The sequence below is a fragment of the Pristiophorus japonicus genome, chromosome 3 (assembly GCF_044704955.1).
Source record: "Pristiophorus japonicus isolate sPriJap1 chromosome 3, sPriJap1.hap1, whole genome shotgun sequence".
NCBI lineage: Eukaryota > Metazoa > Chordata > Chondrichthyes > Pristiophoridae > Pristiophorus > Pristiophorus japonicus.
This window is the reverse complement of record NC_091979.1, coordinates 323,122,006-323,144,444: the sequence shown is the minus strand read 5'-3', so window position 1 is coordinate 323,144,444 and position 22,439 is coordinate 323,122,006. Positions and strand designations below refer to the sequence as shown.

At 42.6% G+C, this 22,439-nt stretch overlaps 1 protein-coding gene across 3 annotated transcripts in view; it reads right to left on the bottom strand.

Annotated features, from left to right (window-relative positions):
• Positions 1-22,439, bottom strand: part of LOC139260389 (TBC1 domain family member 12-like) — a 154,702-nt gene that overhangs the window by 1,932 nt on the left and 130,331 nt on the right. For 2 of the 3 annotated variants that reach the window (XM_070876956.1, XM_070876957.1), the window contains 9 exons: positions 18,908-18,990; positions 17,607-17,724; positions 17,392-17,498; positions 16,345-16,425; positions 13,433-13,527; positions 10,869-10,940; positions 6,644-6,772; positions 4,925-5,034; positions 4,389-4,647 (listed from right to left, as the gene is read on the bottom strand). In XM_070876956.1, the coding sequence (XP_070733057.1) occupies positions 4,389-4,647; positions 4,925-5,034; positions 6,644-6,772; positions 10,869-10,940; positions 13,433-13,527; positions 16,345-16,425; positions 17,392-17,498; positions 17,607-17,724; positions 18,908-18,990 (1,054 nt within the window). The remainder of the gene's footprint in view (positions 1-4,388; positions 4,648-4,924; positions 5,035-6,643; positions 6,773-10,868; positions 10,941-13,432; positions 13,528-16,344; positions 16,426-17,391; positions 17,499-17,606; positions 17,725-18,907; positions 18,991-22,439) is intronic. The other variant, XM_070876959.1, reaches the window with a different exon arrangement.

Genomic DNA, 22,439 nt, shown 5'->3' with positions numbered 1-22,439 from the left:
AGAATGGAGCTGCACTGCAGCACTAATAGTTACTGTAATTACGTACTTAAGGAATCAAATGGCAAATAAAACAGCTCTCTCAGTCCTGAACCCAGCAGACTCCAAAATAATAGTGAACTTAATGAGAAAAGTCTACTCCACACCAGAGTCTACCCTGGACAATATTGGAGAGCTTCAAGATCGTTGCCAGAGTAGCACGAGTTGCTCGTGCTTAAACCAGGCATGCATCGTTAATGGTTGCGCTTCAACATTCTGCATCAATCTAGATGGAGATAACAACTGGAGGATAGGAGGAAGGAGGAAAGACACACGTTCCTCATCTCCCAGTGGTTATATCCCTTTGGCTGCCGGAATGTCCATTCACTTGCATCACGAGCAGAGATCATTTCTAACTTGTCAGTTTGTACCCCAGCACGAATTGAAGTAGGATTTTCTGTGCTATGAGTAAGCAGAGTCAATTCTGAAAGGTCCTTTCCCTCAGACTTCACAGTGTTATAGCGTATAGGTCGGGGTATAACGACGATTTCGAGGTGGGCGACATCATCAGGACCCAGGTCGCCATTTGGAGTGTGGACAGGAGCATCAGCAGGGTCCAGGTACAGCAGAGGAGCGGGAAGGTCGTGGCGGAGGTGTGGCGAGTAATCGAGGCGGAGGAGCGATGAGGGATCGTGGCGGAGGCTCGGCGAATGTTTGGTGCGGAGGGAGATCACGGCGGAGGTGCGGTGAGTGTTTTGTGACAGAGGAGCGGTGAGAGATCATTGTGGAGGTGGGGTGAATGTTTGTGACAAAGGAGCGATGAGGGATTGTGGCGGAGGTGCGGCAAATGAGGGTACCGGGCTCAGAAAAGCTGAGGGCCCAGGGGCAGCACGGGCCAGCCCACACTGCGATATGTGCGCGCACACTAGGTCCGTGCAGCAGAGCAGATCTCCAGTTGTCCTGGATAAAGGCCTAGCTCGGTCAAGCCCATGGGGTGGCTGATGTGCAACGGTCATACGTTAAAAAAAATCCAAGCACAGGCATCTTCCACCCCCTCAATTGGCGTTCAGGACTGGAATATCGGGTCCTTCATTGAAACATCTGTGAACTCGCCCCTTTTGGTGTGGAAGCAAGTAATCCTTGTTCGAGGGACCGCCTATGATGACGATAGCTTGTAATATAAAAATAATTGTGGTTACTTCTGGCCGTTTCACACATTTTTAGAGGTGATTGAGTATAAAGGGGATGGAGTATAAAAGCAGGGAAGTCTTGCTACAGCTATATTATGTATTGGTGAGGCCACACCTGGAATACTGCGTGCAGTTTTAGTTTCCATATTTACGAAAGGATATACTTGCTTTGGAGACAGTTCAGAGAAGGTTCACTAGGTTGATTCCGGGGATGAGGGGGTTGACATGAGGAAAGGTTGAGTAGGTTGGGCCTCTACTCATTGGAATTCAGAAGCTTGAGTTGATCTTATCGAAATGTATAAGATTATGAGGGGGGCTTGACAAGATGGATGCAGAGAGGATGTTTCCACTGATGGGGGAGACTGGAACTAGAGGGCATGATCTTAGAATAAGGGGCCGCCCATTTAAAACATAGATGAGGAGAAATTTCTTCTCTGAGGGTTGTAAATTTGTGGAATTCGCTGCCTCAGAGAGCTGTGGAAGCTGGGACATTGAATAAATTTAAGACAGAAATATACAGTTTCTTAAACGATAAAGGGATAAGGGATTATGGGGAGCGAGCCGAGTCCATGATCAGATCAGTCACGATCTTATTAAATGGTGGAGCATGCTCGAGGGGCCGTATGGCCTACTCCTGCTCCTATTTATGTTCTTATAGTAGAATACTGCTGAAACATTAGCTTTCCATTACCCAATTAACATAGAATTTAATTAACAGTTTTCTTTACACATTGAACTGTTGATGCTAATAAATTTCTAATCTAAACAATTTTTACATTAATACCATATTCATCACAACCAGCACAGTACTTTCAGAACAAAAGCAAAATACTGCAGATGTTGGAAATCTGAAATAAAAACAGAAAATGCTGGAAACACTCAGCGGGTCAGACAGCATCTGTGGAGAGAGAAACAGAGTTAATGTTTCAGGTCGCTGACCTTTCATCAGAACTGGAAGATGTTAGAGATGAACAGCTTTTAAATAAGAATATTTTCAAACTACAAAAATAGTCAAACAGTAGTGCAACCTTGCTGTCCTTTTCCACCTGAGCTGCGTTTCCAAGTCCATATCCTCTCCATCACCCTACTCCTAAGCTCGGTAACATCCCCTATCGCTACCCCTGCCTCAGCTCATCTGCTGCTGAAAGCTTCATCCATGCTTTTGTTACCTCCAGAGTCAACTCTTCCAATGCTCTCCTGGCTGGCACCCCATCTTCCACCGTCCATAAACCTGAGCTCAGCCAAAACTCTGCTACCTGTACGCTATCCTGCAGCAAGAACCATTTATTTACCACCCACGATTGCTGACCTGTATTGGCTCGCAGTCCATGAACGTCTCAATTTTTAAATTCTCATCCTCGTGTACAAATCCCTCGATGGCCTTGCCCCTCCCTATCTCTAACCTCCTCCAGCCCGACAACCCTCTTAGAACTCTGCGTTCCTCCAACTCTGGCCTCCTGTTTATCCTCTACTTTCTTTGCCCCACCATTGGTTGGCATGCCTTCAGCTGTCTAGGCCCCAAGCTCTGGAATTTCATCCCTAAAACTCTGCCTCTCTCCTCCATGAAGATGCTCCTTAAAAACTTTTTCACCTGGGAAAACATGGTATGGAGAGATGTAAAAGGCACCTCAGGCTGAAGACACAAAATCCCCTCAAACCCTTCACTTCCCATTTTGCTTCAGATAATTATCATTTTAATCATCTTGCTATCTGCAATCAAGAGTCTCAAAACACATCACAAATACTGAAACTTCCTACCACATTTCATCTTATCCCATGGGATTATATATTCTTTTCATCATTCATCCCACTTTTTTCCCTTCACTCCATCCTGCCCCGTCTCTCATTATCCTTGCTCCCCTTTCATCACCTCCTAGTGACAATTATTCAAATTGCTTCATTTGACACCACCACTCTTGCTTTTCCTCCCTACTGTATATAATTACTTTATCCTGCTCTCTATTGCATCTCAGCAAGCTTTCCTCTTTTCCCATAGGTTTTATCCAAAAGCCCCATAGCCGGAAGGTAATTTTTAAACTTTGTTCAGCATATACCCTTTTAATGCTCATGTCCAAATGATTAGTCTCAGATAGGACTGAAGATTAATCAAGTGACTAATGTATAGAAAGACTGCTCAGTTAGTCCACAATGAACAATGGTGCCACTAGTGCAACATATGCACGAGAAACCATGAACCACTGCAATTCCAGCTCATAAAAAGCTCTACAATTTCAATTAAACACCAAGATACACGCAGATTCTTTTACAAAATGCCCATTTTCACCCTTTTAAATTAAAAGTATAGATGTGATTTTGTTGTAAGGTCCATTAAGGAGTTTAAAACGATGCCATAAAGCTATAAACTGAAGAACATGGCTAAGAACCTTAAGTGAGAGCCTGAGTTTGTGACAGCCTGAAAATGATATCATGGTACGAGATTGCCTGTCTCATTAACGTCCATCCTAAGTCAAGAACATATAACGTGGCTCACACTACTACATCAAAACTTCAATGTTTGATCCGTAATTATTAGGGGTCTTGAGTATTGTAATTAAGCCTGATGACTTGGAAAAGGAAATCAAGACTACATGCTGCCTTTCACTGTACTCAATCTTGAAAATTTCCCAAGATTTGGGGAATATATCCATAAACACACATACAAGGCAACAAACATAATAAAATGGGCACAAGCAAAATAGTTGAGCTATGAAAGCAGAAAGCATAGACACATGTTACATGGAAATAGTCAGGAAAGTTTCATTATCAAACTGCTGCATAATATTTAAGGGGATATTACTTCACAGGAAAATGTAATCAATAAAAAGGCTAAAATATTTCCATCATCACTTGTCAATTCAGAAGGCTATCATTTGTGCAATACACATATTGCTGTCAGCTACAAAATCCTACACAAGTAAAAATAAATAAAACCAGTAACAAATACCCAAATCTCTCCATTTCAGAGAACACAATAGATTATATTTCAAAGCAGTAACACACCTTGTGCTTGAGAATATGTTAATTAATTATTCAAGCTTTGTTCTTATAGTTTATCATGTTATAAGTGACCGCAGATTGCTTTGAGACATACCAAAGCCTGTATTGTTGTTGAAATAAAGGTCTTCACATATCAAGCATTTTCCACATTAATTATGCATTCTGTATCAGTAATAGTCTTGAACTAAACACTTAATACAATCAGTTAACGATGTGTTTCCTTACCTGTGTCCATTTTTTGTTGCTACTGTGCATCTGAACAGTAGTGATGCAAGCAAAAAGTTTTTCTGATGTGATGTCTTCAGGCAGTTTGGTAAGGAATTGAGCTATATGAATAAAGTCCATTTGCACTAAAATGTCCTCGTATAATTTGAGGATGCCCAATGCTGTCCGAAAAAGGAACTCTTCCCCATCACGACAAAAGACGTCCCAGACTCGACAGGCCAGGTCCAGAGGCAGTGACTTACTATAGAGTGTAAATATCCTGCAATTTAAAAAATCAAAAGAACAGTGTCATCGTGGCTGCTGTAGCCATGTACAATTCAAATACGTAATACGATGCAGTCCGCACTATTTATTACAAGTTACATATACTTGTGCAAGGAATGGAATAAAATCTGATCGGGTTTGCTGAACTATTTCTAAAGGTTAAACACTTGCTCTGCGTATCAGTCAACAAATATAGTGCACACTGACCCTAACTGCAACATTTTCATTATTACTGAAAGTTCAACATCCAAACAAGTGGTTATTGTACTTACCAATCTATAAGGTAGATATCTGGAGTCAAATTATTTTTCGTGAAGTGTGTAAAAAGTTTGGGAAGATTTTCTTCAAAAAACACTTCAAATGATGCAAAATATTTCAGTATCTGAGGAGAATAATATTTGTTCAATAGTTTTTTTTTATATAAAAGATTTCAGTTGTTCAAGTAAATGTTCTAAAAACCAGTCAACCAATTTTAACATTTTCATAATTAAAAAAAGCTCCTTTTTTAAAATAAAATGATTTGTCTTGAAAGGAATACTCAGCATTGGCTCACAAAAATCAAGCTCTGAACCTTTTTCTGTATTTGACTTTTAAATCCGATTAAATTAAAATTGGGGTGATTACGGCCTGACTACAGTACACAAAAACAACCCACATGACAAGAATGCTGGATACCAGTTTCATTGTTAAACTGAGTTGACCTGAGCAGTTACTATAATGACATATTGGGCAATCCATATCATTAAAGGAAATGACTACTCATTGAGAGAGTGGTGCACCATCATATGGTTCACAGTTACGAATTTTATGAATGTTCCTTGGAATATCCCTTTGATTTTTTTTTTCTCCTGTCCCATGAAGGTGTTCGCTCATCTATGAAGCATCATTCCGCAGGTCCTGTCAGACATGCTGCCTTGCCCAATTTTCATTGGAGCCTAGAGTGTGTCATGCTATTTGACTTGTGGGAGGGATCACACAATCTGGTCTGACCTGAAGTTCACAGACACACTTTCCAAGAGAGGTCAGGAAATAGCAAGAGCAAGAAAACGGATTTTGTTCCCCCCACCCAGCCCAGGGATGCATAGGTCATTATATCATCCCCATTTTTACCATAGCCAACATTTGCTAACTCGAGGATAAATCAAGGAATGAAGTGGGACCTTTCTGATCCATGTGCTTCATCAATACACCGTATTATTGAGCCTTAGGGAGCCCATGTTCCTCTAATTTTCAAAGATTTTTTCCTCAAATATTTTTCATCACTAGTTCTCTTACATTCCAATTACCTTCCCTCCACATAACAGCTAATGCTCAAATTAAGTTTTTAAAATGGTGCATTAATTAATATTTTGGTGACATAGTCAATGAATGTATAATGCATGTTTGCAGGTGGGATTACCCCATGCTGTGCACCCCCTGATCAAGTCAGCAGGAATGACGAGCCAAAGGTTAACATCCCTCCGCCCACAGGGAGGGAGCAAAAGCAGAAAGAGAAAAGACAATAAGCGTACCAGCTTGTGGCAGACGAATGCCATGTGAGATAAATCAGATCAGCCATGACCTTATTAAATGGCGGAGCAGGCTTGAGGGGCCAAATGGTCTACTCCTGCTTCTATTTATGTTCTTAGGTTCCTGAATTATCAACCTTAGTGTTGTTTGACCTCGCTGCCGGACTCCTACATGTGACCATTTTTAAGTCATTTACGGATATGTGAGAATGGATGAGGAATGGTGCAACTTTAGCAAAGGGAGATGGGCACTAGGCATAACATGATACAATTGTGCATGTTCCAATTATTAAGATTCTATGGCTTAAACGGACATTTTTCCTACGGTACATCAGAAACAAACCCAATGCTGGTGTCGTAGATCAGCTATTGGTGGCTCCACAATTGGTTTGAGGTAGCATCAACCCTTTCTTAAGCAACAAAAATAGCATCAAGTAATCTTGTCATCCATTTCAAGATATCTGTGCACTGCAATGTCCTTACCATGCCATGATCCACACGGAAAAATGCCAGCTGACAGGGTTTGTTCAATAGGTTGGCAAAAGCTATGAAAGCATCTGCTTCTTCCAAATTAAGGATAAGCACTGCTGCAACAAAGGACATTCCTTGGACCTGCAGGAAATGGCATGTTTATTAAACTTCAATCAAGCAATTAGTCACAATCAACTCATGATCTGGCTTCCACACTGTCGTGTCAGAATGTGCAGAATTTTATGCGTTTTTACTTTTCCTTCTCTTTACCAAGATTTTAACACCACCTGCATTACCCTTTGCGGTTCTGCTACTTGCAAACTACAAAATTGTTTATAATCTGCTCCAGCAATTTGAAGCCATGAAGCCCGTTTTCTCTAATCTTGGGGAACACAACTGGAGTAAGAGATTGGAGGGAGGTAATCACCGTGCACGGTTACAGGGAACATCTAAGCTCCTTTGAGATATAACTAGCAACAGCACTGGCTATTACAGAACTGTTCTGAGTCAGTTATGTCTAACAAGCACTGCAAGATGGAAGGTCTTCCTTGATCTGGAAATTAAGATACAACTGACCTGAAAGAAAATCAAAGTAAAAAACTGAATTCTTCAGGAGAGCGCAGCATGTTTTTATTGTTTTATGTTGTTACAGGAAGTGTTGTTGGAGAAGTGCTACTTTTGCTCAGCCACGTGTATTAAGCAAAATTAAACAGTTTCTTGGTTTATCATCAGCCTCGTTTTACGATGGTGTTCTTCAAGGTATGGTAGTGTAATGGTTGTGGGACTGGACTTGCAACCCAGAGTTCAAATCCCACACAAGCAAATGGTCAGATTAATTCAATAAATGTGACAATTTGTAGGCAAGCACCAGAAATAAATGATCATGAAAACTGCCAGATTATTATAATGTCCTTCGGGGAAGGGAACCTGCGTCCTTACCTGGTCTGGCCTACATGTGACTCCAGTCTGTTAATGGCCTCAGGACAAATAGAAATGGTCATAACTGTCACCCATTTCCCAAAAACAAACTTAAATTCTGCCGATCGAAATATTAAAGGAGCGTACATGCAGTTTACAATATCTACTTTGTACGTCTTGGGGATGTATGGTTAGATCCCATGGGCAATTCTAGCATACGGGTAGATGCAAGTCAACTCCAGAACACAAGAGACTTGCAGATGACACAAAACTTGGAAGTATAGTGAAGTTAGGAGTGTGATAGACTTCAAGGAGACATAGACAGGCTGGTGGAATGGACGGACACGTGGCAGATGAAATTTAACGCAGGAAAGAGTGAAGTGATGCATTTTGGTAGAATGAGGAGAGGCAATGTAAACTAAAGGGTACTATCCTAAAGTGGGTATATGTGCACAAATAGTTGAAGGTGGCAGGGCAGGTCGAGAAAGCAGTTAAAAAAGCTTACAAGATCCTGGGCTTCATAAATAGAGGCTAAGGGCCCAAGTTTCGGCCTCAGTTGCTCCTGATTTTTTTGGAGCAACTGGTGTAGAACGGAGTATCTTAGAAATTCAAATTCTCGGCATTTAGTTTGCTCCGGTTCTAGTCAGTTAGAACAGTTTCACTTTGGAACAGAATTTTTTTTTTCCAAAAGGGGGAGTGTCCGGCCACTTACGCCTGTTTCGGCAGTGAAAACTTACTCCAAACTAACTTAGAATGGAGTAAGTGAAGATTTTTGTACGCTCGAAAAAACCTTGTCTACACTTTAGAAAATCAGGTGTAGGTTACAAATCAGGCGTAGGGAATGGGGGGGGGGGGGGGGTTTAAAGGGAAGTTTACAAACATTAAACACTTCAGTTTTACAAATAAAGAGCCATCATCAATAATAAATGATAAAAACATCAATAAATCAACCAAAAAAAATTAATAATTTTTTAAAAAATCAATAAATAAAACATTTTCTACTTACCGACTGCAGCACCGGGAGCCCTCCAACAGTGTGCTGGGACCACCCCCCTCCACCCCCACCCCCCAAGTGTGTCTCTGTCAGTGTCTCTATCTCTCTGTCTGTCAGTGTCTGTGTTTCTGAGAGCGAGGAGAGAGAGAGGGGGAGGAGGAGAAGGGGAAGAGGGGGGGAGGAGAAGGGGAAGAGGGGGAGAAGGGGAAGGGGGGTGAAGGGGAAGGGGGGGAGGAGAAGGGGAAAGGGAGGGAGAGGAGAAGGGGAAAGGGAGGGAGAGGAGAAGGGGAAAGGGAGGGAGAGGAGAAGGGGAAAGGGAGGGAGAGGAGAAGGGGAAAGGGAGGGAGAGGAGAGGAGAAAGGGGGGGGGGAAAGAGAGGAGAAGGGGAGGGGGGAGAAAGAGAGGAGAAGGGAAAGGGGGGGGGGGAGAAAGGAGAGGGGGGGGGGGGAGGAGAGAAAGGAGAAAGGTGGGGGAGGCTGAACGGGCCCGGCCGGGCCCAAGACTTCGGGCAGGGCCCGTCCCCGGCACCAGATTTACAGGTAGGTGGCTTTGGTCGGGTCGTGTCCGTGGGTCGGGTTGGGGGGGTGGAGGGAGGTCGGGTTGGGTCAGGAGCACGGGTCGGGTCCAGGAGGGGGGGGGGGGGGGGGGGGGCGCGGGTCGGGTCCGTTCAGTTCGGGGTGGGAGGGCAGAGGGAGGGGGGCGGGAGGAGGGAGGTCAGGTTGGGTCGGGTCCGGGTTTGGGGGGGGGGGGGTCGGGAGCGCGGGTTGGTTCGGGGGGGGGGGGTGGGAGGGAGGTCGGTTCGGGTCGGGGGGGATGGAGGGAGAGGGCGGTCAGGTCGGGTGGGGGGGGGGGGGGGGGGGGGTGGGGGAGGAGCGCGGATCGGGTCAGGTCCGGGAGTCGTGTCGGGACCGGGGGCAGGGAAGCGGGAGTCGAGTCGGGTTGGGAGGAAGCAGGAGCTGGCCGTGGGAGACAGCCTTATTCACGCAGTCCCAGTGAGGCCATTGGGCCAGGGCTAGGGGCTGCGTGCTTCGGGCCCCTCCCACACAGTTTTGGGCACCTGGAGCTACTGCACTTGCGCGCCCACTGTAGTGCGCATGTGCAGAGGTCCCGGCACTGTTTTCAGCGCAGGGACCTAGCTCCGCCCCCCACAGCTTGTGCTGCACCGCGCCCGACTCCAGAGGACCAGCAGGGAGCCGGAGAATCTAAGTTTTTTTTAGGCGCACTTTGTGGCGCGAAAAACGGGCGTCCAGGTCGGGGCTGCGCCGTTCTAGGCGCGGCTCGAAACTTGGGCCCATAGAGTACAAAAGTGTGGAAATTATGATGAACCTGTATAAAAACACTGGTTCGGCCTGAACTGGAGTGTTGTGTCCAATTCTGGGTACCGCACTTTAGGAAGGATGTGAAGGCCTTAGAGAGGGTGCGGAAAAGATTTACGAGAATGATTCCAGGGATGAAGGACTTCAGTTATGTGGGTAGACTGGAGAAGCTGGGGTTGTTCTCCTTAGAGCAGAGAAGATTGAGAAGAGATTTGATAGAGTTGTTCAAAATCATGGGGGGGCTAGACAGACTATGTACAGAGAAACTGTTCCCATTGGCGGAAGGGTCGAGAACCAGAGGACACAGATTTAAGGTGATTGGCAGAAGAACCAAAGCCGACACAAGAAAAAACTCTTTTTTTTTTTAAACACAGCGAGTGGTTAGGATCTGGAATGCACTGCCTGAAAGAGTGGTGGAGGTTGACTCATTCACGGCTTTCAAAAGGGAAATAGCTAAGTGCAGGGCTACGGGGAAAGGGTAGGGGAGTGGGACTAGCTGAGGTGCTCTTGTAGAGAGCCAGCACGGGCTCGACAGGCCAAATGGCCTTCTTCCGTGTTGTAATCATTCTATGATTCTATGACTTGGGTTCTTTTATAAAGGAGCTGACCAGGATCACTTATTGGAGCCCCTAAACGCGAGAAGGTAAATTAAACTTGTAACAAGCAGCCTCACTGTTCTACTGGCAAGATTCTAGCCTAGATAAACAACATAATCAGGAAGCCTTATAGGACCATAATAATGTGACACAAAGGTTTCTAAAAGCCATGGACTGCAGACCAGAAATATCAAAACCTTTCCATGTTTATTAACCTGAATTTAGTTATCACAAAACCTGTTGTACAAGTACAACCTTCATGCTTGGGTTATGTCAAAATATGAAACATATGCATAGCAATACAACTGGTTTCACTAAAAGTGCAATTGGCAAATAGGAGAATGACTTACAAACAGGTATCACTTGGAAACCAAATTTTACAAATACATCATCATAAAAAGTCAAATACTTACATATCCTACATCAGGCCTATAGCAGGTATATGCCCCAAGGACACTGTGTAAGAGATCATGATATGGTCCACCCTTCAAGTATAACACATGACGGTCAGATCTTAATATGAATGACAGAACTATTTATTTTTCATAGTAACATCCCCGCCCCTCAAAAAAAAACTGGCTGATCCGATCCTCCCCAATGGCCAGCTCATGCCTCAATCACCCTATCCCCACTGATTTGAATTCCTCTCGGCAACCTCCGTGATTGGCATCCCCCGAATGAATTGCGAGGATTTCACAGCTGGAGACACAGTACACTGCACGGCACACCCTTCTGTGCCCCCCTTTTCCATTCCTTGACCTCTCCACCTACCCCTCCTGTCCCCAACCCTGCCTCTCTCTCTCTCGCTCTCTTTCCCCCCAACCCGCCCTCACTGCTTAACCTGAAAAATAATTTAAATCGGTCTTGACTACCAATGTACGAAGCCACAGGAGATTGACTAGTTATACATTATAGATGTTGAAAAATCCAGCCAATCTGCCAGTCTAATGGCAGCTGATAAAACGCTTGCAAGGCTTAACTTCAAACAATGATCAACCTAATATGAATATTAAATTGGGAATGGGTTTTGACTAGGTGGCTTAAGTTAGAAAAACACTGGCGAAGACTTGAAGGATCAAATGGCTCGTTTCTGTGCCCATGAATGATACTGTGATTGCTTTTTTGATGTGGAAACATTTCATAAATGGGCTTTCCCTGTTGCTAATTAACCATCATAAATCATCTCTTTCTTTGAATGTGGTATAACTGCATTTGCCATTTTATTTCGACAGTGGAGGTGCGCACCTTTCAAATTCGAAAATATCACACAATACCCTCTTGAATTGTGATTAACATTGTTTGAATTGAAGTTGCCTGGAATTATCATCATCATAGGCAGCCCCCCAGAGTTGAGGATGACTTGCTTCCAATCTAAAAGTGAGTTCTCAGGTGAGTGGAGAGTCCAATGCAGGACCTACAGTCTCTGTCACAGGTGGGACGGGCAGGCAGTGGTTGAGGGAAAGGGTGGGTGGGGAGCTTGGGTTGACGCACGCCCCTTCCGCTGTCTGTGCTTGGTTTCTGCTTGTTCTCGGCGATAGGACTTGGTGCTCAGCGCCCTCCCGGATACTCTTCCTCCATTTTGGGCGGTCGTGGGCCAGGGATTCCCAGGGGTCGGTGGGGATATTTCACTTTATCAAGGAGGCTTTGAGGGTGTCCTTGAAGCATTTCTTCTGCCCACCTGGGGCTCGCTTGCCGTGTCGAAGCTCCGCGTAGAGCGCTTGCTTTGGGAGTCTCATGTCAGGCATGCGGACGATGTGGCCCGTCCAACGGAGCTGATCGAGCGTGGTCAATGCTTCGATGCTGGGGATGTTGGCCTGAGCGAGAACACCGACGTTGGTGCGTCTATCCTGCCAATGGATTTGCAGGATCTTGCGGAGGCCGCGTCGGCACTTCTCCAGAGTTTTGAGGTGTCTGCTGTATATAGTCCATGTCTCTGAGCCATATAGGAGGGCGGGTATCACTACTGCCCTGTAGACCATAAGTTTGGTGCCGGATTTGAGGTCCTGGTCTTCAAATTCTCTCTTCCTCAAGCGACCGAAGGCTGCGTTGGCGCACTGAAGGCAGTGTTAAACCTCGTCATCAATGTCTGCTCTTGCTGACAGTAGGCTCCCGAGGTATGGAAAATGGTCCACGTTCTCCAAGGCCTCGTCGTGCAATCAACCCTTAATCAAAGGCATGCAAAATAGGAAGTAATCCTCTCTTGCAGGAACAAGTCTTCTGCCACATGATTACTATTCACAGCTTAAACAGGGGAAAAACCCTGTAGCTTAAATTATAGAATCATATAAAAAAAAAACATTTGGGGGGTGGGGGGGGGGGGGGGGGAATTCTATAATTGATCTATCAATGGTTAACCTTACTCCAGAGGGATCACCTTTATGAGCTTTAACATTTAAAACTATGATTTAAATCATGTTTAAATGTATCGTTGTGCGACTAAATTGTTAGCATTTCCTCTGCAAAGAAGTTTTCCCAAAACATTTACATGAAAGCAGTGCCTGTTTAAACAAACCAATCCCATGTCAGAATTATCCCGAAATTTTGCTGACCATTAAAAATATTTTTATTTTAAATGAGACCCATTATAGATTGAGTTCATGCTCAATTGAAATGCTTAGTTCTCTTTGAATGCATTCTTTCAGAATCAGTTTAATCTCCGTATATTTTGTTCTGACAATTTACTCAAAATTGGTCTCAACAAAATACTGATAAGATTTATTTTCAGAAATAATGTCAAAATAATTACCCAGCGGTTGTTTTTTATTGCAAATTACTAACCATAAGAACATACAATGAAGGTTACAAAGCTTTATAATCCTTTTAACCGTTTACCAGATGTGTGCACAACTGGAACATCTTTCTTGGTTAGTGAGGAAGAGATTTTCAGTAAGTTGGTATATTTCCTAAATTGGCATGTAATAACTAACTTCGCGCGATGATCGCTCTCAGTAATAAAGCTCCAAGTAAAATTGCAAACCTTTTGGAAAATGAAGAGAGAAGGGAATGTACGGGAGATGTCCAGCTTTATCAGTTCGAGACTGGCCTCTCTGTCAGCCCCCGATGCTCCGGGTTCTAGAAATCAATGACAGTAAAAAATCATTACAGAATGTGGAATGTGAACTTGAGTCTACATTGTGTTTTAACTGACAATAGAATGGATTTTCTGTGATGGAATCAATCAAGTTGGTCAAAAATTTGTTGGCTGCCTATTTTAATGACAATGTATGCAATTTCCCTAATCTACTGTGAATTATCTTCTCATATACTTATGGTAATTATGCTCCAAGGAAACAGAAAAGCTATGATTTTCATTCAGCATTGTGTGAAGATACTGGGAAGTTGTAAAAGGAAAAAATCATGAGCTCATACAAAATAATGTTTTCATTTGTAAAGTTGCACAAACGCTGTACATGTTTCTCCTATCGGAAAGCAAGATAAAGGATATATATTGTTTTGAACATTTACTTAGGTTATAGCTTTATATTTTACTTCCAGGGATTTATTTGCTTTATGTCATGTCTCCAGCATCTGCCACATGGAAACGTCACACCCACAGTAGATCGAACATTACTTCTAGAAATTGCATTTTATAAAACCAACCTAAAATGTACTAAGAGCACACGGAATTACAGATGACAATGATTAACTTTCATTTTGCATTTGCTGCCATACATCAGAGGAAGATGCAAGACCATGACATTTCACAGACGATGCCCTCAAAGACCCACATATACAACTACAATCTCGAGATAATCCAGCATGACATTTATACACACTCAAGAACAGGGCAATAATGCTTCAGCACCCACAGTTCCAATCATACAACAGTATCACTTGCCTTCAAAACCCAAGAAATCCTTAAAAAATAATCTATGATTGCAATCAATAGCTTAGAACATCAAGACTTAGTAGAAACGGAATATTACATAATGGTACATAGAACACACAAACTATTTAATGGGGAAGCATTAATAACTTGCGACTTCACCACACATGGGTGTTAAATATCACTCTGTAGGCACAGCATGGGGTTGTTGGGAAGGGAGAGGAGCAGTACAGACAGTTTGAAGAGCGTTTGGCAATATGCTAGATGCACTGATTATTGACCTTTTTTTAGTTTGGTCTGGTTTAATCTATTTTAACATTTAAAATACACTTGCAATATATTTATTTTACATTGATCACGAATGTTGAAGCAAGAAATCTGATAAATAATAAATCAGAAGATAGCGGAGAACAAAGTTTATCTGTTGTATACATTGATGCATGGAACATTTGTAACAGCTTTGAAAACAAAAATTGTACCAAGCAACTTTACAGCACTTGGCTGTTTGTTATCTAAATTTGAGTAAAAATATTCATAGATCTTAAACAGCATATCAAGAAAGGCTGATAGGAAGCACACTACATCAGTTCCCACATGCAAAATGGTGTCATGATGGATTAGGAGTGCTATTCTACTTTGAATTAAACATTATTTAGCATTTGTTTGATGCTAGGATTGCAACATTAGCAATTCTCTCACCAACAGCTAAATAATGCACAAGCTCCAGACAGTACAAAGTTGATTGCAAGATTCAACTGTAAAGGACCAATGCTATAATTCCTTCACATTGCAGCTTGAAAAGCAACATTAGATGTTGACTTGCAAGTTCATCATCCGCTCTATGGCCTCTGGTGACACCCAGTGAGTGGAAGCTATTCCTGCAGGAAAGGATCTTGGAGAACAATAGTTCCCAAGATGCTCCATGGCTTGGATAGCTTCTCCACAGTCGCACACCGTTTCATCTTCCCATTATGGTTGCCACGCCAATATAAATTCTGATGCGGTTCACAGTGCCCCCTATTTTACACTGCATGGTTGAGCGGCGGGGTTCACGATCAGATCTTGATTCATGACCCCACTGCTTTCCCACATCCTCCAGCATTTGACTTTAGGTGAGAGTTCCTTGGTTTTGAGTGTTTCACCTGCTAACCAGATGCAGTTCTTGAACTTAAGGCAGCACCTCGGGAGCTTCATTACGAAGCAGATCGGAGTTTGCTAGGGCCTGGTTTTGTTCTCAGATGAGAGCAGCTTCTCTTCTCGGAAGTCGTGGCACGATATGCAAGGACAAGGGGCCAGACGGTCAGTGCTGGTTTCAGCACTTTGGCGATGAGTTTCCTAGTGTTCAGTTGCACGTTAACAAGATTTGTGTGTGCACTTCCTTCCCATGCTGTACTGAAACATCATGATCCATAATTACTGGTGACCCATCACTTGAAGTAAAGTATACGTGCTTGGATCATGCATGGATTTCAGCTGTTACCACAGAAACACTAAAGGTTCATTTAATTTCAAAAGATTATACAAGTTTTCCCACCTTGAATCTTCATTTTTTTTTTCCCCCTGAATATTTAGAAAAACAAAATATGAAACATGAATACCATCCATGTTTGTAGTTCAAGCTGAATGAAGTGTTGAGCTTTTAAAATTAAATTGTGGTTTTAACTATGTTGGCGACTTTTTTTTAAAGCTGACACTTATTCTGTATTGAGAAATACTGCACGGTGAAAGCAAAAGACGAGAGGAGGTTTCCAACACCTGTAATAGAAATATTTTCAATGGATAACGAGTGGGCTAGTCTGATTGTGTTACCAGTGCACAAATGAGAGAATGACAGCTGTAGATTTATGCTATCAAAGACTTAGTAAAGGAGGAAAATAAAATGGTCTGGGCACAAGAGTAAATCACAAATGGTAGAGTAGAAGTGTCACTGTTTCAGCATGGAGTACAGACATAACAGACCTGCAATAAAGCAAGGAGGCAACAGCGAAGGGGTTTGCCTTGCTTTTCTGCATTGATAATTTAGTAATTTGCTCCATGTGAGGCGCTTCAAGTGCCAAGTTTACCTTCAGTTTCATTCTCGGATCCAATCTCACTGAAGCTTTTCCATCGCTCCTTAGCTCGGGACAGGAAGATTTCATAAAGCTCTGTGAAATGGAAAAACTCTATAAACAATTAAGGCAATTTTAAGACAAGTTAATTTCTACCCCTTCCAACTGAGCTAACCCGATCCTGGGCACCTAAGAAAGCCACTCTACAATGTGTCACAGGTCCAGGACAATCAGTTCTTCCTTTGGGAAGCCATGGCCCTCCCCCCATTCAGTGTCCCCCCAGTAGTATAGCTGAAATCTATAACTAATTACTTGAGAGGAAATATTGGCACAAACTCGTCAATTTTCTGTTCCTTTCTGCTTGCCATTTCAGTTAAATGGTCTGAATATTGTGCTGAAGGAAAAATGTTCGTTCACTTCCAGACCTAGTTCAGTTTCAAAGAGCGTATTTTCCTAATCATCTTTGGACCCAGTGCTATTTATGAACAAGCTAAAATTAGATCTCGTTCAGTTGTAATTATTAGTTGCACAACTATATCCTGTAACACTAACATCTCTTCTTGATAAATCTTACACACACATCTGCAGAAATAGCAACACAAGATAATGATCACCAAAACACTGACAACATTTCATTCAACAATCACACAAACTATAATCGCCCAATGGGTTAATGAGCTCCCCGAGGACACAGCCATACAAAAGGTTCCAGGTTCAGTCGTGATCTGCGCTGACCTAGTGGATTTCAGTTGGATGGCAGTAGGATTATATTAATTGGACTCAGTTGCCTGGAATTATTGGGGAAGACAAAATCGGTAAGAGTTCTTTTTCCTGGTCTAAATTCAGCTGGAATAAAGCACGGTCAGAGTCAGTTAGACCTGTGGTATCACTCACAGTCCAACAGCCTGCCAAACTCACCAATTACATTCACATAAGCAGAAGGCACTCTTCGAAGGTACTGGAGGGCTGTCAGAACAGTGCATATGTTAGAATGTTTCTGAAACAGAACATTTTTCCTTCCTTTCCCTTAACAAATCAAGTAATTTATATAGAGATACATACCATGAGTGATATTCAGTTCATTACCAACAGCCAAGCTCCATACTTTCCCTCGAACACTTGGCGGAATACCTTGCCACCACAGTTCCCGCACCTTCCGTGTATTTCGACTAAGTATATGAGAAACAATAAGGTATTACAGATATGCACAACTATCACAATTAAAAGGTAACTGCTTTTCAATAGTGATCCATTTACCTGGAAGATGCTTCACTTACATGGTCTCCCAGTTGGGAAGAATATCCGTGTTCCAAATAATCATAGCATGAGCAATACTTTCTTCCTGTCGAAATCGCTCTTTCATAATTTTTTTTCTTCGTTGAGCGTCTTTCATCTCTATCAAATCAAAGTTCCCAACATTTCAGTTACTATTCACAAGTTACAAATTATTCATCTCCAAATCTGCCTGAAGTCATACCCTTGAGGAGTCAGACAATTATTCTATTTTCAGAGCTCTGACAATTCCATCTCTGATCGCCTGAGGAGACATGAGCTACTACCCTGAAAAGACATACCCTCAGATTTCCCTTCTCTACCTCTCCTCCTCCTCCCCCCACCTTAAACTATTGGGAGCAATCGTCTTCACCAGGCATAACGTGGCTAAGATCAGGAACTGAACTTGCATTTTATCCTTCCAAGCCTCTGACCACGGACACTCCAGTTATCCCTTTAATAGACGACAGCAGCACCCAGCGACGAAAGGCACATTACTGCAATTCTCAGTTGCTAAATGTATCTTACAAAGTCTATTTTGATCACATTCTGTATTGTCGCATTTAATTAGTTTGTTTCCCCCAAAAAGTCAGCTGTAAATTAATCTTTGTACTGATCAGTATTTCCTTCATCATCAATATATAAATGTTTTCCCAAACTCAATAGTTTCCATTTGGATTGCATTATTCCTGCTCTCCAGAATTTATTTTGTCCTCTAGCCAATTTTTCTCCTCGCCCCAAAAAAGTGTTAACTGCTTCCTGGGTTGCGGTTGTTCAGATCACCATTCAATACCTTGCCTAAGAGGCCACTATTTGTGTGAGCTTCAACAGTAAACTAGGCTGGCAGCTTATTGTTGTATAGCAACAAGGGTACCGAAGTGCTGGTCAACTCTCCTTCCCAAACCCAGGGAAACTGCAACCAGTCATTCTGAATGAGATGAGTTAACTCAGCACAGACCAGGGATCAAATCTGGGAACTCCTGAGTTTCATGGTTAAGCTCCAGGATATCAATCCGCCAACTACCTATTGAAGTAATTTTGTGATAACTCAATTTATGAATTCAGTCATTCTGCACAAACGCAACAAGGTCCAGCCATTTTTATTGGCTGTAAATGTGTGATTAGAAATCCGAAGGTGACATAGCAAAATGTGCAAAATAGGTTATTTTTATACACGGCACAATCATCATAAGAACACTGGCGCATAGCATTTTGTTTGAAGTACCAGGGGATAAATCGCATAGATTATTTCACGTACGTCATTACACCTTTCCCAGTAAAGTAATAAAGTAACTAATTGGAGCACCTCGTTTCTTTGCCTCTGCCACCATCTCATCATATTCTTGTCTGTGTCTTTGAGCCTCTTCTGCAGACTTTGCAGGCAGGTGTCTGTAAAAAGAAAGACAGTTTTCTGGTAAATAAAGGAGTGAAAAGCTTCCACGCCAAATGTTAAAATGAAAATATGTCTGCACGTGCACATAGTACTTTTCTCCATTAACAGTATGGAAACTCCGTCAAAATCACCTGTCTACATTTAGAGTTTCATCTTCTTGCTATTCATAACCTATCCATGAGGTGATTTAAAAAAAAATTATAAACAACTGGCCTCAGGATCCAAAACCCTGCTGTTCCTCCCCATGCTAGACATGCAAGTTATACAAGCATTTGTCGGGACACTGCCTCTTTCAAATCCGTGGAACGTTGTAGGGGGGAATTTTAAAAAAAATGCATGTACAAAGCAGGTACTTTGCCACAGGCATGCTTCTGTTGCCATTTTGTATAGTAGCTGGGAAATGGAGTCAAACTGTACTATAAATAGTTAAATGGTGGCAGTGTATTCAAACACTACCTTTCCACATTTGAGACATGGAACTGGATATGGACTTGGAAAATTTTATACTAAAAATGCAACATTCTGCTTATTTTTAAACTGTTGATAGATTAGATTTCATGGCAGATGCGAGACTATAGTACATTGAATCAGATAATGAGGCTTGTATGAGCATTTTTATCAATTGGCTGAAAGTGGACAGGGAGATAGAATCACAGAAAATCGGTGCAGTCGGCCATTCGGCCCCTCGAGCCTGCACCGCCATTCAATAAGATCATGGCTGATCATTCCCTCAGTGCCCCTTTCCTGCTTTCTCTCCATACCCCTTGATCCCCTTAGCCATAAGGTCCATATCTAACTCCCTCTTGAATATATCCAATGAACTGGCATCAACAACTCTCTGCGGCAGGGAATTCCACAGGTTAACAACTCTGAGTGAAGAAGTTTCTTCTCATCTCAGTCCTAAATGGCTTATCCTTATCCTAAGACTATGTCCCCTGGTTCTGGACTTCCCCAACATCGGGAACATTCTACCTGTCCAGCCCTGTCAGAATCTTATACGTTTCTATGAGATCCCCTCTCATCCTTCTAAACTGCAGTGAATAAAGGCCCAGTTGATCCAGTCTCTCCTCATATGACAGTCCAGCCATCCCTGGAATCAGTCTGGTGAACCTTCACTGCACTCTCAATAATCCTTCCTCAGATTAGGAGACCAAAACTGAACACAATATTCCAGGTGAGGCCTCACCAAGGCTCTGTATAACTGCAGTAAGACCTCCCCTGCTCCTATACTCAAATCCCCTAGCTATGAAGGCCAACATACCATTTGCCTTCTTTACCACCTACTGTACCTGCATGGCCACTTTCAGTGAATGATGAACCATGACACCCAGGTCTCGTTGCGCCTCCCCTTTTCCTAATCTGCCGCCATTCAGATAATATTCTGCCTTCGTATTTCTGCCACCAAAATGGATAACCTCACATTTATACACATTATACTGCATCTGCCATGCATTTACCCACTCATCTAACCTGTCAAGTCACCCTGGAGCTTCTCAGCGACCCCCTCACAGCTCACACCGCCACCCAGTTTAGTGTCATCTGCAAACTTGGAGATATTACACTGTATTCCTTCATCCAAATCATTAATGTATATTGTAAAGAGCTGGGGTCCGAGCACTGAGCCCTGCGGCACTCCACTAGACACTGCCTGCCATTCTGAAAAGGACCCGTTTATCCCGACTCTCTGTTTCCTGTCTGCCAACCAGTTCTCTATCCACGTCAGTACATTACCCCCAATACCATGTGCTTTGATTTTGCACACCAATCTCTTGTTAAAATGAAATTAGAGGTGGATTATATAGCAAACCTGCTTGAATAAATTAGTGAAGTACTGGTGTCTGCATGCTTGAATGTATTAAATTTATTTTTAAAATGTAATAGGTTTGCTGCTTTCTCACTAATCAGTAAAAATCATCAAATTATCCTCCTAAAATTGAGCCTAGGTTTTCTGATCAGTGTTACTTTAATGGTGATGGTTATTGCTAGCGTTACAACAATGCCAACTGGAAAATCTAGGCTGTAATGTCAAAACCCCAGACAGCAGTAAAATGCTGCCCGTCAGTTTAAAAAAAAAAAAAAATTCTCGAATTTAATTGAGGAAAACTTAGCTTAATAGCTGGCAGCTTTGAAATCTAAATGCACGAGTTATTTTCCAGCTAGTACAACCTCTAATCCATCGTCCATACACTCAGAAACTGATTTCTCAAAATGATACAAGTCACTTTCACCCAATTATTTCATTGCTACACTACAGACATCTAGCCCATAAAAGTAGTTAAAAATGGACAGCGTGATTCAGTAAGAATCAATTTGATTGTCAGATCAATCAGCATCCACCAAATTTCATCCTTCCGATTAAGTGCTTGTGCTTTCTTTTACAGGCTGTGCTCACAATTGGGACACACATTTATTTTGATAATATCTCAAGTCTTTCCGATTTGGATGAAGTTACCAGATTCCATGAAATAGTCACGCACGTTCATAAGTGCACATTTCCACATAGCCTATACTCTTGGCTCAAACAGATAGGGTGAAAGTTTCTTCTCTGCTGACTGGCTAGGTACCATAAAGGAAGACATTTCAGCAATGGCAACTCAGAGCACGTCCACAGCGTAGAACTCCATTCATTTGGCATTAGCTTGGCAATCTCACTCAGGCAAGATCTCCATAAAATTGGATAATGCTGCAAAACATGATGATTTTGCTTCTATGTAATTTCATGATGGATCACGTCTCATCCTGCCCAAACCGATGACAATCTCCCAATCAGGCCAACCGCCTGGTCCTGGCATTGACAGGAATGGTAGGTTCTATTAACTGATCCATCTCTAATTTTCCCATAGATTCCATTATCTGCCATTTCACAGGGCTTCTATGCTGCTCATCCCAATACTTGAAGTAATGGATATTATTTTTTTCCCTCCGCAATGCGCCACACATCATAATAAGTACGCTGAGATTAAAAATTAACAGCAATTTATTGAGCTGAATTTTAAATTAATACCTCATACTTAAGCATTTTTGGAATAGGGCTCATTTCCCCAGGATTTCAAAGTTGCAAGGCCGCTCAATATTAATGGTTTAAATACGTACCATACACTCATCAGTTTCTTTCCTTCCACTTCCCACAACAGGGCAAGCAATTACATGCGATATTGCATCACTTAGCTGCACAAACAAACACATAATTGCTTTGTTGATGGTGATTTAAATATCTGAACTGCTTCAGTTTCATTCACTTAAGTTTCTGTGGCTTTTTTAATTCATTGTTTAACTCATTGTTGCTGCTCCGCCAAGGTAAGCTCACTGGGCTAGTTTCCCTAACCTGTTTTTCTGGCGCCCTCGCCTGAGGTGCGCCCCTTTTGTCCACCTCCAAGCGCGCTGAAAAAAGACGTCCGTATTCTGGCCGCTCCCCAGCCTCTCATCCGGTCGTGGCGCAGTGTGG